The 14831-nt window shown below is 39.3% G+C and overlaps 1 protein-coding gene across 1 annotated transcript in view; it reads right to left on the reverse strand.

Moving 5' to 3' along the window:
* LOC124254221 (unconventional myosin-XVIIIa-like) overlaps positions 1-14139 on the reverse strand; it is a 149243-nt gene extending 135104 nt beyond the window's left edge. Inside the window, 1 exon segment of the mRNA XM_046688108.1 lies at positions 12760-14139. Within this exon segment, the coding sequence (XP_046544064.1) occupies positions 12760-13839 (1080 nt within the window). The 5' untranslated portion in view covers positions 13840-14139.
* Positions 14140-14831: the final 692 nt, after the last annotated feature.

The following is a 14831-nucleotide window of genomic DNA, read 5'->3' on the forward strand; positions in this document are numbered from 1 at the left end:
TGGAATACTGCAGCGAGCAGTACCAGTAAAGAACCAAGGCTCAAACCAAAGGTTTCCGCACCGTCAACATTCCATGCTGAGGTCAAGAGGACCATGGATTCATCAAAATCCACACAGAATGACCTTGACCTTTGCAAAATGCAAAAATCATTTTGCTCAAAATGGTCAATGGTCAGTGAAATACAAATCAGTTATACAAAGCCATAAAATTAATTATTTCCAGGTAAAACGAATTGGGAAATTTGTCATTCCAATATCAGAATATTTACTGCTATCTGCTGCACACATGGGGCCGAATAGCAGCTTCTATGCAGGCCTCCATAAAACCCCAAGGGCACATCATCGGCCATATCAAACACAGTGTCCACTCAAACCTCTCTAAGTTCACTCTTCCTAAAAGCATTCCCTTGGGACCTATTCTGTCTAAGAATCTCCACGGGTCATCCAATAACTAGCCATTGGACAGTGGGAAGGAACTATTTACTAACAATAATCCCTGCAACTCAAAACTCCAAAATCTTCAGAATTTATACGTAAGAATCAATACATTTCAAAGAAACAGTAATTAACTTGAGTGTTTGATCAAAATAGAATGTGTGAAATTACCAATATTCAACCCATATTCACTTCCAAAAGACAACATCCTTGATGCCTGACAAGGAAAGTCAGCAAACATTTATCATGTTACAGCCAGATTTTAATCAATGATCACACACTTTTATGAACTAAAAATACAGTCTTACACTTTGGAGATGAACATTGGTGTGTCGACCTTATGGATATCTCAAAGTAGGGAGGTCAGGCACGGCTGCCATCTTGTTTTGAAAGTGAAACTAATCAAAATTCATCACAATTCAGTTTCATAAACAGAAATAAAAAATAACATATATGCTTGTGACGAATGTCTTAATAAAACATTATATGTCTATTGTTGTTTTGTTTTCCTTCTTATTTCATAAAGAACTGAATGTTACTTCACATATGCAACTTGTTAGGTTTGTTTGAGTCAAAGTAAAAGATTGGTCCTTATATTTTTTGTTTAGACATCCATTTTACTGTTGAATCGAACCTAGGAAAACTTATAATATTAATGTAGGTAATAACTGAGGTGTGTTTGACTGTATTCATTCATCCTACTTAAAGCATATATGATGTCACACCATGGTTGATTCTGGGTTAGAAATGCGCTGATCATTCTAAACTTTCATTTTTAAAAAAACCCTGAAGTTACCATTATAGCGATATCATTGAATTATTAAAGAATATTATTAGCATGAAGGAAAACCAAGTTCTATGGATAGTCAACTTCTTTATTGCAATGGGTGCAATGTTTCAATGTAGTTACTAACACCATTATCAAGCAAGTGATGATAAATAAGTTGACTATCGATAGAACTTGGTTTTCCTTCATCTTTACAACCTCTAAAATGCCTCTGGGCGGTGGCATAGCCTAGTGGTTAAAGCGTTGGCTTGTCACGCCGCCGAAGACCCGGGTTCGAATCCCTAAATGGGTACATTGTGTGAAGCCCATTTCTGGTGTCCCCACCGTGATGTTGCTGGAATATTGCTAAAAGCGGCGTGAAACCAAACTCAATGAGTCAGTCAGTCTAAAATGCCTCTCAAATAAATTCTTAGTTTAAGTTCGAGAAATACCCTGAGTCTGTTGACTTCAGACAGAGTCAACAGATTCTGATGATTTCTACAACCTACATCCAACAGAATCCCCTGACATGATGCTGCTATTATTGCTGAAAGAGGAATAAAACTAAACTCATTTACGTTCGACATCATCAACAGCCGCCACCTTGTTCTGTCTGAACCAGTCAGGTCACCAAGTTTGCCTTAGGGATACTAACATCTGTAAGAGGGTGACATAACAGCTTCTGATAACAATGGAAGATTACACCGATGAGGCTGGACCTGCTGTGGAGATCAAGAACAGTGTTACTACAACGACTTGTGGTTTTGTTCCGGCCCCAAGGAAGGAAGGAAACACAAAGACAACCATCAATGGATAGATTAGTAGATAGGGTCTTAACTGGCCAGCAGGGTAGTCCATGCCTCCAGCAGGAATACTGATGTCTTCTGAGATCCGTCAGCTGAAAGCTTTATGTCAGCAGCCTTGTGTCTGACAGGATATACAAGCTATTAACTGTATGTTTCGTGGATGTTAATCCAAAGACAACATGTTACACAACCATTCACATCTAAATCTTTGTTGACTGTGGGAATACTGCAGCATTAATGGTCTTAGAAAGCCTAGGCTAGTGTCCCTGTTGAGATGTTGGGGTAGAATAGATCACTGTGCCCAGTTGTAAATACCTATCTTGTTCTCCCTGTAGAGATGCAGGGGTAGAACAGAATCCTGTACCAAGTACCCAATACGTCGTCCTGGTCTCCCTGTGGAGATGGATGAGTATAATGGGTCCCCTGTACCCAATACCCACCCTGGTCTCCCTGTAGCAGGGGTAGAACAGATAACTGTACCAAGTACCCAATACCCAATACGTCCCCTGGTCTCCCTGTGGAGATGGATGAGTATAATGGGTCCCCTGTACCCAATACCCACCCTGGTCTCCCTGTAGCAGGGGTAGAACAGATAACTGTACCAAGTACCCAATACTCATACTGGTCTCCCTGTGGAGATGGATGAGTATAATGGGTCCCCTGTACCCAATACCCACCTTGGTCTCCCTGTGGAGATGAATGTCTAGAACAGGTCCCTAGTACCCAATACCCATTCTGGTCTCCCTGTTTAAATGCATGGGTAGAACAGTTCATATGGGGTACAATAGAAATCACAACCTTTAATTCTTTGTTATTAAACCACCGACAGTGAAGAAGGAATATTGTAAGAGAGAACCCATAAACTTTGAAGGGGGCACTATAGATATTTTATTCATAACCAGGCAATATATGAGAGAATATGGAAAAATTAGTTCTTGAACGCATTATGCGTTATTATATCAAATTGTAATGTACAGTATCATATACATGTATTGCAATACAGGAAGTGTAAATCGATGTATTGTATCATGAACCCCGTATCACACTACAATACTGCATTGCTGTATTGCTACACCACTAATTGGATGGCTATATATCTATCTGGCTGATTGTGCTCTCATACCCTGAAACCATCTGGTATATAGCTAATGTAATTATCCAACAACCGTTATTACAGCCTACACTCTATCATTTCTAGTCCAAAATACTGCACAGCTGTATTGCCACATCCGAGCACAAAACACCACTCATTCTTCATCCTTAATGATGGAATGAATGTGTCAACTGACCCGATATTTACAACTTCACTGACCATTCTATTGAAACTGGGAGTTCTCGGCTCACTGGCATTTCATGGGACAGGGTATCTATTTCAGCCAGAATACGACCTGGGAAAATGTGGAAACTACATGCCATATGAAATATCAGAACCTAGACTGTGTCCTTAACCACATTAATTATAATTACATAGCAATCAGTGTCAGTGAGAGACAATATATTGGGTTTATTAATTAGACGAGCCAGTTCAACACTGTCATTTCACCAGCCGGTTATGGTCTTGTTGAAACAGCCCAGCTGACCATGTAAAATGTCCCGTGGTTTCTGAGCATGACTGGCAGGCCCGTGTGCGAAAAATACGCATTATTCAGAAAGCATATGTGAAATCTCCAAATCATCATCATCATCATCATCATCATCATCATCATCATCATCATCATCATCATGTATTACTATAACTGTTAGCGAAATATGTATTATGTTGGAAAGCGCATGTTCAATCTCCTAATTATCATCATCTGAGCACGCTCAGTACCACCTCCTCTACAAGTTTACACAGCATTATGGGATAGCATACATTCAACATGCAGCAGAAGAATCCATTTCCCTCAAACAGGGGACTGTGCTGGAGAGTGACGCATTGCACATGGAGTTTGTATTCCACAGGTGTTCCTCAAGGAGCAATCCTACCACCCCTGCTGTTATCGACTGCACACATTATACATATCCACAGCTTCAAGTGCCAGATTTTTTTCTTCTTTAATCTGATTAGCAGTGGCCGCAGAGTTCATTTATCCAGATTCCTACAGTTCTAGAGCCACCAGTAAAGTGTGGTCTTACCACTCCTGAGGGGTATCCTCCCAAAAGGTCCTCCCAAAACGCAGACCCATTAAAACAACACCTGTTATGGTTGGTTGCATCCACGATTAGTAGGCAGTGTACCCTTGATTAGGAAAAAGTCTGTGTTATACGAGTAAACCCTCTTGAGGTGCAAACTATCCCAATAGCAAACTGTCTATAATATTAAAAGTATCCTGAGGGCAACTGGAATTCTCGCTCTTTAGGGGTAGTCTTCATATGTTACTGGTATTTGGACTGATATGTGTCTCAACGATGAAGTAACTTCCTAACTATTCTAAGCCAACAATATTGTCCCTGTTCAATTTATATATAAAGCAATTTAAGGATTAGACAATCGAAACTCCCGCTCTTTATGTTATAACACAGACTTGAGACATTCTTAGCACTAAGAGCACTATGTGGAAATGAATCTTAGCACTAAGATGCACTAATATTTTACGCCCTTGTGATCATCAGGGGTCTTATAAACACAAATAAAGACATATAAAGAACAATAAGGACTCTTGACTATGTATATCTGATGCAGGGAGCCCATGTTAAATAACATCAATTTAAATGAAATTAACAGGAAATTCTTAAATCTCAAAGCTAAGCACAAAAAGCCATACATTAAGAATCTTAGTGTTAAAATAATTTCTCTTTAGACATATCAACCTTTATAAAAAGAGAATAATTAACAAATTTTCTTCACTGGCATAAGACGAATATATACTATTAATTGGGCCTCATACCTTAATATTTCTGTCAGTTATTGATATATATTCTTAACATATAATATTACAGGGAAAACTACACAGTCAGCTGTTTTGACATTGATTCAACAATCTGTCGTACATGTCCCCACACCTGTTACAACCACTGTGAAACATCTGCCCATCATACTGTCTATCTACTGATAAAGTACGTACATTTCAATACGGTGAAATGGACAACCTGTTCATCAGGTTTTATACCACTGTACTCTGCAACCTTTGACCATGTTGAGCTTGAAAAGATTGTCACTCTGACATTAGCACAAGCCCTGACAAAATACTTGTCGATTCCAACTGGCTTCTTATACTGATGTTTATCAAATATTTCACACCGAATATTGATATGTGGGAAAAACATCTTACGTCACTCCACACAGAAACAACACGATATTATTATTAACTTTCAGTGACAGGCATATTTGTGCGTTGAACAAATATACCTTATGCAGACATTTCTCTCAGTAGTTTTTCAGTTACGTTAAACATTTGGTGTTGAAGCGAAATTCAATATATGGCTATCTCGGTTTAGTTTATGCCATATATGGTATTCTGTTGCCACTTAAATTTCAAAGCCTCATTTCACTCATCCTCAGAGCTTTTAGCAAGTCCTGCTCACATGAGAGAAAAATCATTACTATGTGTATATATAATTTGTTTTATTTAGTTCCAGTTAAAATTCAAGCATACAATACTGGTTCTGAATTGTAGCTCTGAAAATCTACTAGTCAATAAGGACTACATCGATAGCTTATTAGTGTACTCAGCAAAAACTTCAAAGGCTTCTACTGGGTTCATAAGCAGATCAATGACAGTAACATGTAGAATAGGCCAAATATATACAGAGACAATTACCTCAATATATTCACACTTAGCTCTGATAACAATTAACCAAATTGATTGTATTAAACTAATTTTTAACTTGTGACTTAATTCATAACATATAATAAATTCATATTGCCTCTCCGTACTTAAAACAGTAGGTGCAGTTATCTAAATATTGTATTTCATGAAAAGTGTTCAATGGTTTTGTAGGGAGGGTTTTAAACAGGTCTGTTCACAATCCCATTCCTTTCAGGAAATAAATACTGTTTTAATCAAATCACACGATAGACTGTACAGTTGACAGTTCAGTTTCATATTTTCACGATAACAAGAGAGGCCCTCAGCAAACTGAAGTGTATAGCAAGTAGTCCATCATCAGTTTACAGGGTGATAGTGAAAACAGAAATTAGTTTGAATAAGAGTGAATAACAGTGACATAACTGGAGTAATTGATTTATAAATAACCTGGGTCCTCATTATAGTGACAGATTCACTGCTAATGTAGGTCAGGTGTTATCCCTGTTGATTGGCCTGACCAACAGAAAGCTGTGTAAGCTGATCAATGAACCATAAACTCCTTGATATGATTGATACACAAACACTGCTTGTTGACTGACTTGACGTACATTCATATAAGCTGATCAGTGAACCGTGGCCTCATTAATATAAGTGACACAGATAAACAAGATCAGGAGTTGCAAATAAACAAGCTCAGGAGTTGCAAATAAACAAGCTCAGGAGTTGCAAATAAACAAGCTCAGGAGTTGCAAGGTGCTGACTGGCTTAACCACTTGGACGATACGATACTTTTCAGCATTAGAAATTAGCAACAGTTTCAAGCCTGTTCAGTGAGTGAGTGAGTGAGGTGAAATTGGGTTTAACGTCGTGCTTGAGAATATTTCGCTCATATGACGATGTGCATGCGTGTGTATGTGTATGTGCGTCTGCTTGTACTAGCCCAGACTTAAGCTGGTTTTATAGTGCTAGCCCACTGAGATACCATGCCGCAGTGAAGCATGAATACCCAACTCAGACACATTATACTGACTCCGAGCTGACCAGTCCTTGTTGTACCCATTAATGCCGAAGCCAGGAAGGGACCACCAAGTACCATATTTTAACGTCTTTTGGTATGACGCGGTCGGGGATCGAACCCGCGACCTTCCGTTCTCGGGCTGACGCTTCTAACCACTACACCACAGAGGCGGCCTAGTGAGTGAGTGAGTGAGTGAGTGAGTGAGTGAGTGAGTGAGTGAGTGAGTGAGTGAGTGAGTGAGTGAGTGAGTGAGTGAGGAGTGTGTACGCCACTTTCAGCAATATTCCAGCAATATCACGGCGGGGGGACACCAGAAATGTGCTTCACTCATTGTACACATAAATCGAACCCTGGCCTTCAGCTTGACAAGCAAATGCTTTAACCACTAGTCTACCCCAGCCCTCTAAACCTGTACAGACAAAACAAAATTCATATAGGTAAAGGTATATATGAGCCAAAGGTTTTAATGCCACACTTAATGATATTCCACCTATATGACAGTAATCTGTAAATAATTGAGCCCAGACCAGACAATCTCACGGTTGACTAGTGGTGGTCCGATTAATTGAAATAATCGAAGATTGGTCATTGACTAAATGACCAAACAATCGAACATGTTTTCTCATAATCAAACGCAACCAATCTTGGAACACTTGTTTGCATCAACAATATTTTTCACAAGGTTGCTTTTGTCTGTGTCCTTAAATTTACATTTCATAAGGACAACAAGCTCGCTCCAAGTCATGATTGAATTTATCTTAAAGAATCCTGTAAATCTGTGTTCCCTAACATACTAATAATCCTTTAAATATGCAAAATTTGCAAATGGATTTTGTTTAATTTGCAAAAAACACCAGATTACTACATGTTTTTTCTTTATTTTTACAAAGACAACAGGAACATTTGATAAATGACGCTTAACCAATTATTTTCGATGATTGATCGGTTGTAATGGGCCAATCATCAATTATGAGATTTTAACCCAGTTCCCAACACTACGGTTGACATCATGAACGTCAAGTTTTGAAAATGAATAGATACAATGACATGCATGTACTAAGTCAACAATAGCAACCCTGTTGAGTCATCTCTGTTTAAACAAGCATGTGTTGCTAGGGACCAATTTCCAACCAAGACCCTTATATCGGCTGTTCGTAGCACCTTCTCTGACCTAGTTTATGATTTTGCACAACTATCTATAGTTATATCAGTTATACATACTAAAATGTACATTCAGTAGAGAGTGAATTCTTGCTCTCCATGAAATAATGAGATGAAGAATATATAGCTGACTGACTGACTGAGTTTGGTTTTACCCAGCTTTTAGCAATATTCCAGCAATATCAGGGCGGAGGACACCTGAAATGGGCTTCACTCACTGTACCCATGTGGGGATTCAAACCCGGGTCTTCGGCGTGACGAGCCAACGCCTTAACCACTAGACTACCCCTCCGCCCCAAGAATATATAGACTTTAGCATAGAGTGTCCAAGTTCCATGAACAGATCTAAACCACAGACTTTCTGATCCAAGGTCAGGCCAGTTGTCCAATCACCTAAGAGGGTAACCCTTTCACAAGCTGGCATAAGTCCATCCCCCAACAACCGAACAAAAGTACGTTCCCTTCCTCCCAGCCTTAAATTAGAGAGTGTGAGTTTAGGTTTACGCCACTATTAACAATATTCCAGCAATATCATGGCGGGGGACACCAGAAATGGCCTTCACACATTGTACCAATGTGGGGAATCGAACGTACGTCTTCAGCGTGACGAGCGAACGCTTTAACCACTAGGCTCCCCAACCCCCCACCCCCCGTAAATTAAACAAGTTTTTTAACAGGTTCAACTCTAAATCTCCAGGCTCGCTTGGACTCCTTACCAAACAAAGTTGTTTGTTTTGATCAAAACTATATAATTTTCAAGGACTAAAATGTTACTAGTTAGCCTGGATGTGGGAGGATTCCAAGTGATGGTCCGAAAGTAAGCTTCTATATTCTTACAATCAGACCCATTCTAACATTAAAATTACACCATATTTAATTTACACATTAGCAAATCAATAACATGTTAATTAAAATGCATCAGAACCTCAATTGGATTATTTGAATTCAATATTGGGACTTTTCCCCACTGCAGATGTTTGGCCGAATATGCGACTGGATAAATCATAGAAATCATATTTGAAAATGTCGGCTCACGCTCCATCTGCTGGGAAAATCAACTTAATTATTACTCTCCATCAAAGTGGAGTGACTCATACCGTAATTATCACACTCAGTTAGGTCAAAAGGAATGAATGAGTGAGTGAGTCACTAAACGTGCCAGCAAAGCAGACATGATGTTGTTTTCAGAGCCAACATCATCAACCCAACATCTACAGAATTAGGGGCAGTGGGGTAGCCTAGAGGTAAAGGGTTCGCTCGTCACGCCTAAGGTCCAGGTTCGATTCCACACATGGGTACAATGTGTGAAGCCCATTTCTGGTGTCCCATGCCGTGATATTGCTGGAATATTGCTAAAAGCGGTGTAAAACTAAACTCACTCATTCTACAGAATTAAGTACTTACAAGTTACATTATCAATCTATTTTTTCGTTCAAATATTTGTTTCTAAATCAATAACAGCTACAATAACAATAAGCATCAAGTTACAAAACAACATTATATGACTCAAATAAAGTTAAGGACACTCTGATTCTTTCATATTACTATAACCCTTCATGGTATGATAAACTAAACTAATATGAAAATATTTGGTGGTAACTTCTTTTCAGTAGCATATTTAATATAAACAGGAAACTATCACCTTAGGCTTAAGACACTGAAAATTATGTTTTAAATTACACCAGCTATTATATAGTATTAAACCCTTTTTGTATTATGATTATTATTATCTTTATAGGTTCTCCAGGGGTGGAAATAACCCATTGCCCAACGCCCGAGTCCAGTGTTTTTTTCTGTCGGGCAAGCAAATTTGTATATCACACTGTACCAGTGTCCAGTTGACTTTCCAATGTTAATTATGTTGTTTATGTAAAAAATCAACAAGAAAACAGCTGGTATAGTGGAAAAAGTATCAGGGCAAGAGATTTTACATGTGCCACTGTACCGGAGTACACTAGCAATTTTAAAGTTATTTCCACCCCTGTTCTCTTATCAGTGAAATACAAGATATATCTATATATACACATACAAGAATTAGGAAAGTTTTAAAAACTATTTTGGGAATTTATTGCTTCAGATTTGAGGCCGAATATAAACCTCTCAGCAGGTAAAAACAAACTGCAGAGAAGCCTGTGACTTTCATTGCATATATTTCTACCACTGTGTAACAATTCATTGCGCATGTCAAATACAGCTACTGTGTGACTGTCATTTCTATCCACTACCTGTCACCACCATGTACATGTTTAACAATAGCTCTGTGAACAGAAATACATAACGACCCTTATTACCAAACATTCAGAAATACCCTCTGGCCTTCGTAAGTCGTGGCATTAACATTTTCTGCTTGATGTGGCAATCATAACCAACTGCACACACCACTACACGAGGAAACCAAAATATGCCGGCTAAACACACAGAACTCATACGACCTTCGACATTTACACCTATTACAACGATTACCCTGCGTTAGTCATAACAAACCGGCTACTCCGCCATCATGTGTGGTGTGGGTGTAAAAGGTCTACAGGCATTGTGTGTTTGTTTGTAGTTTAATGCTGTCAAAATATCCTGTAGTGTATACTACATCAGTAGGACTACAGAGTGAGTGAGTATATTTTTATGCCGCACTCAGCAATATTTCAGCCATATGGCGGTCGTCTGTATATAATCGAGTCTGGACCAGACAATCCAGTGAACAACAGCATGAGCATCGATCTGCGCAATTGGGAACCGATGACATGTGTCAACCAAGTCAGCGAGCCTGACCACCCGATCCCGTTAGTCGCCTCTTACGACAAGCATGGGTTACTGAAGATCAATATTTTAAACCGGACCTTCACGCGGGTCAGCATTATTTTACTCACGGAGCAGCTCAAACCTATCCACCATGTGCTTTAATGCTGCTGTTATAGCAACAGGTGACTGGAGGACTGTTTTCAAAACAGAACAATGAAGCACAAAAAAGGAGGACACTGCCTGAATTTGAATGGTTTTATATGATTAAACGTGACAACTGAATATCAAAACAACTCATTCACACTGGGAACAACAAATGTTAGTTGTTTAACATCATACTCTGATATATTCCAGCTATGAAGGCAGCTGCTTGTGAACAATCCAGTATGGACCAGACAATCCTGTGATCAACATCATGAGCATCAATCTACGCAACTGGGATACAATGACATGTGTCAATCCTTACCAATGTCATGTAAAGTAGACTTTTGTATTCTAGCCACAAACTTCAAGTCACTCATACATGAAGTTTTAGCCATCAAAATATTGTCCTGCTTTTGTTACAATGGCCTCCTGTCTTCATTGTAATGAAGATAATGCAAGGTTCATTTTAGTGTGGGCAAATGCCTGTACCATAACAATCAGTTGACTGTACAGATAAGTGTATATGTCACAAGAAACATCTGAACTCGGAGCAGGATGCATCACTATTAATATATTATAACAATAAGCGAAGCAGAGAACGCCATCAAAAGTCATTTCATTTTAACCCTGTGAGTTTCAACAGAGTATTTATCTAATAGATGAGAGATCCAACAATTTTTGCACTATATAAGACGAGTATATGGATGACAACTTCTTCTGTATTGTATAACACGACCTTTCTGGGCTACTTCTTGTCCCTTCTTCAAGAATCTCAATTTTTGCACTGGTTAACTTTACAATTATGCTTTCGTGCAGCGTATCTATGGAGGTCAACGCCAAGTTGCATCATTCAAAACTGACACTTCAAAGGAACACCTCAATCTGAAATCTTCAGGTGTTCAATACAAATTTCCCTGTATACCAGTAATCTCACTGTTCAATAGCAATAAACAGCATAGAAAATTGAAAATCCTTACAATTTCTAAGGCCTCCTATTTTAACAATAGGATGCCCTGAGGCCCTTAAAAAGAGATGCCGTTGCATCACTGTTGTTGTATCTGGAGCAAGTTGTAAAGCAGTATCAGGTCACTGCTGTCGTCATTTAGATCACCTGATGGATGCTTGACGTAATATGTGATTGACAGCTTGACAACTAACTGCGCTTAACAGACCGAGATCAAACTGAAGATAATCTTCCTTGTTTCTTTAAAGCAGCCCTGTTTTGGGAAGAGTTTTCCTCGTTCACCAAAATCTTCACTAACAATGTGTTGAAAGTTAATGGGACTGTATGCTTGTATGCTTTTCAATTATACCATTCAATAATATCTGTCTCTCTTTCTCTTTCTGTGACTCACATAGATACACGTGTGAGTGAGTGAGTATGGTGTTACGCCGCTTTTAACAATATTCTAGCAACGTCACAGCGAGGGACACCAGAAATGGGCTTTACACATTGTACCCATGTGGGGAATCAAACCCGGGTCTTCGGGTTGACGACACGTGAGAGAGATGTGGTGTTGTTTACCTTCATCTTGATTACCACTCTTTGCACCATTGTCATGATGGACCTTGACCCTATTCAGGTTACACGTTTCATTACATCAGCTGATATTGATAATAATTATGACAATCCTGATAAAATATGCATAACTGAAACACAACAATCTTGTCTTAACAGGAAGTTTATCTGTGTCCATCTAAGTCCAGTTTCACAGTCACCATTGCTATATATTATCAAGGACTATAGACTGCAACAAGCATTTAGGATGAACTTGTGAAACTGGCCCTTGATTTCTATTCTAATAGTCAGCAAAAAACCCGATCAATATCAATACATTCAACACTGGGTCAGCATGGTAAGTAAGAATGTGATGATGAGACAGCAATGACAGAATGAGAACTGTTTTGATTTAGAAACTAAAAATATAAAAACTGAAGTCTTTTAAGATGTTTACTCACCCCCTTCTTATAACGAATACTGCCGCTTCTCTTCAGAGTCCCACCTTTCACCACCTGATCTTGTACGTCAATAGTTCCACCATCTTTTCCAGGACGAACACTAAGCTCTATCAGTTCTGGAATCGGTTGTACTTTCAAAATTAAAGAATCATCAGCTTTTTTGATGATTTCAACAATTTCTTCTCTTGAGCATCCCTCCACATTTAAATCATTAACTTCCACAAGCCGGTCTCCTGGAATCAAACCTGTTTGCATACTCCGAGGTCCGCTTCCTGGCTCAGCAAATATCACAGTTCGAGCAGCATCACCATCCCCTTTGTCAGGAATGGTCCCCCTACGTAGACTGAAACCAAAATCTCCTGCAGTTGTTCTTTTTACCGTGATGTTGCGTGTGCGTGCTGGTTTTGGTGGAATAATTGCAGGTAATTTCAAATCTTGGAACTCCTTCTCTCCCGGCATTGGTAATTCCGGAGGCAGTTCCTCAACAACAAACTGTTCACTCTCAACACTTCGACGAGGCTTGGGTTTAGGTTTGCCTGGCGACCCTTGAAGTTTCTGTTTTAATTTTGCATCAATCTCATCCACTAAACCAGACATTTCTTCATTTCGTCTAGTGTTTTCCTGCAACATCTTAGCATCATCTAAATTTCCTTCCGTCCCTGCTTCATAAAATTTAGCAGATTCTTTTAAAATTCCTTTCATTCTAGGTTTGGGCATGAGAACAGGGGGTTTGGACGCCACTTGGGGTCTTGAGGCCTCCACCTTTCTCTCAGGCGGTAGCTCCTTTGTGGGGCTAGGTCGTCCAGACGAACCACTTGCACTAATATTACTCTCACTACTGTCACTGGGTGTCATGCCATCTGGAGAGGTCTTATCCTCCTTTCTACTTGATTTTCTGTCGCTGAACCTCCGGAATACGCCTTTCTTCACTTCCTCTAATCTAGACATCTCTTCCGGGGTAATTTGGGGTCTGTCCTTTTTCTTTTCTTCCTTCTTTTTTTCCTTCTCCTTTTTCTCCTTCTCTTTCTTCTCCTTCTTCTCTTTGTCCTTTTCCTTGTCCTTCTTTCTAAAGCTGAACATGGTTACTGGTTTTGCAGTTACTGTCGATTGGGTTAAAACAATGCGATGCTCGGGCGGTTTATCAGTGTAGCACGCGAATATCTAGTCAACACTTAGACGCTCGACTCACTTACATGTAAAGGGGTCATAATCCACATTTCTCACCGGTAACATCCATAGAAAATTACACTGCACATCGGAATAATGGAGCCTGGAGTTGCAAGAACACCCACTACATACATCAGTTGTAAGGTGCTTCAGGAAATGAGCCTTACCGGGTTCAAAGTTGTTTCGGTATCATCAATCGAAACAAGATGGCGACACCGGTGAAGTGAATAGACAATTCCCCATGAATGCGACGCTTTATTATCGCGCCAAGCGCTACCATCTATCAAATGATTTCTACAGTGATGGTGACCTATTTTATGATGAAATTACATCATATTTCCCCATTTTAGAGTGCATGCATCCGTCAAACAGCTAGAGTTAACAACAAATCAAGGGACATTTAAAATATTTTTACACGGGCAACTTTTTACCTCTACACCGAACACCTGTTAGACAAGAGTTATCTCACCCTTATCTCGAACAGGTTGGCGTTTTGTTGCACGGGTAATTTACTTTAGGGCACTGATGATTTTTCTCTATTTGATGTTTTGTTTGTGATCGTGTATTTGTCAAGTACAAAATGTGCAAATAATGGAGACTGGTGCAGATGCGTTGTGACAACTTAAGCCAGTAATGATACTGTTTTACAGCTATTTTACCGGTGATGCAAAAACGCAGAGATAATGGATTTTACAGACGGTGCACACGAAAGCCTTTGTTACCGAAAAATTAGGAAAAAATATCGAGCTATTTTTTAACGAACCCAAACAACACACATCTTTAATCCTCTTGTGCCTCCCCAATTCCAGGAATAGTTACATTATTGAAATGTTAAATTTACTGTTCAAAATGAATGCACTTTTCAAACACACCGTCGCCATGGACTAGGGGATAGAGTGTTTGCT

This window comes from Haliotis rubra, unplaced genomic scaffold (genome assembly GCF_003918875.1).
Source record: "Haliotis rubra isolate DU_JTF1 unplaced genomic scaffold, ASM391887v1 Scf569, whole genome shotgun sequence".
Classification (NCBI taxonomy): domain Eukaryota; kingdom Metazoa; phylum Mollusca; class Gastropoda; order Lepetellida; family Haliotidae; genus Haliotis; species Haliotis rubra.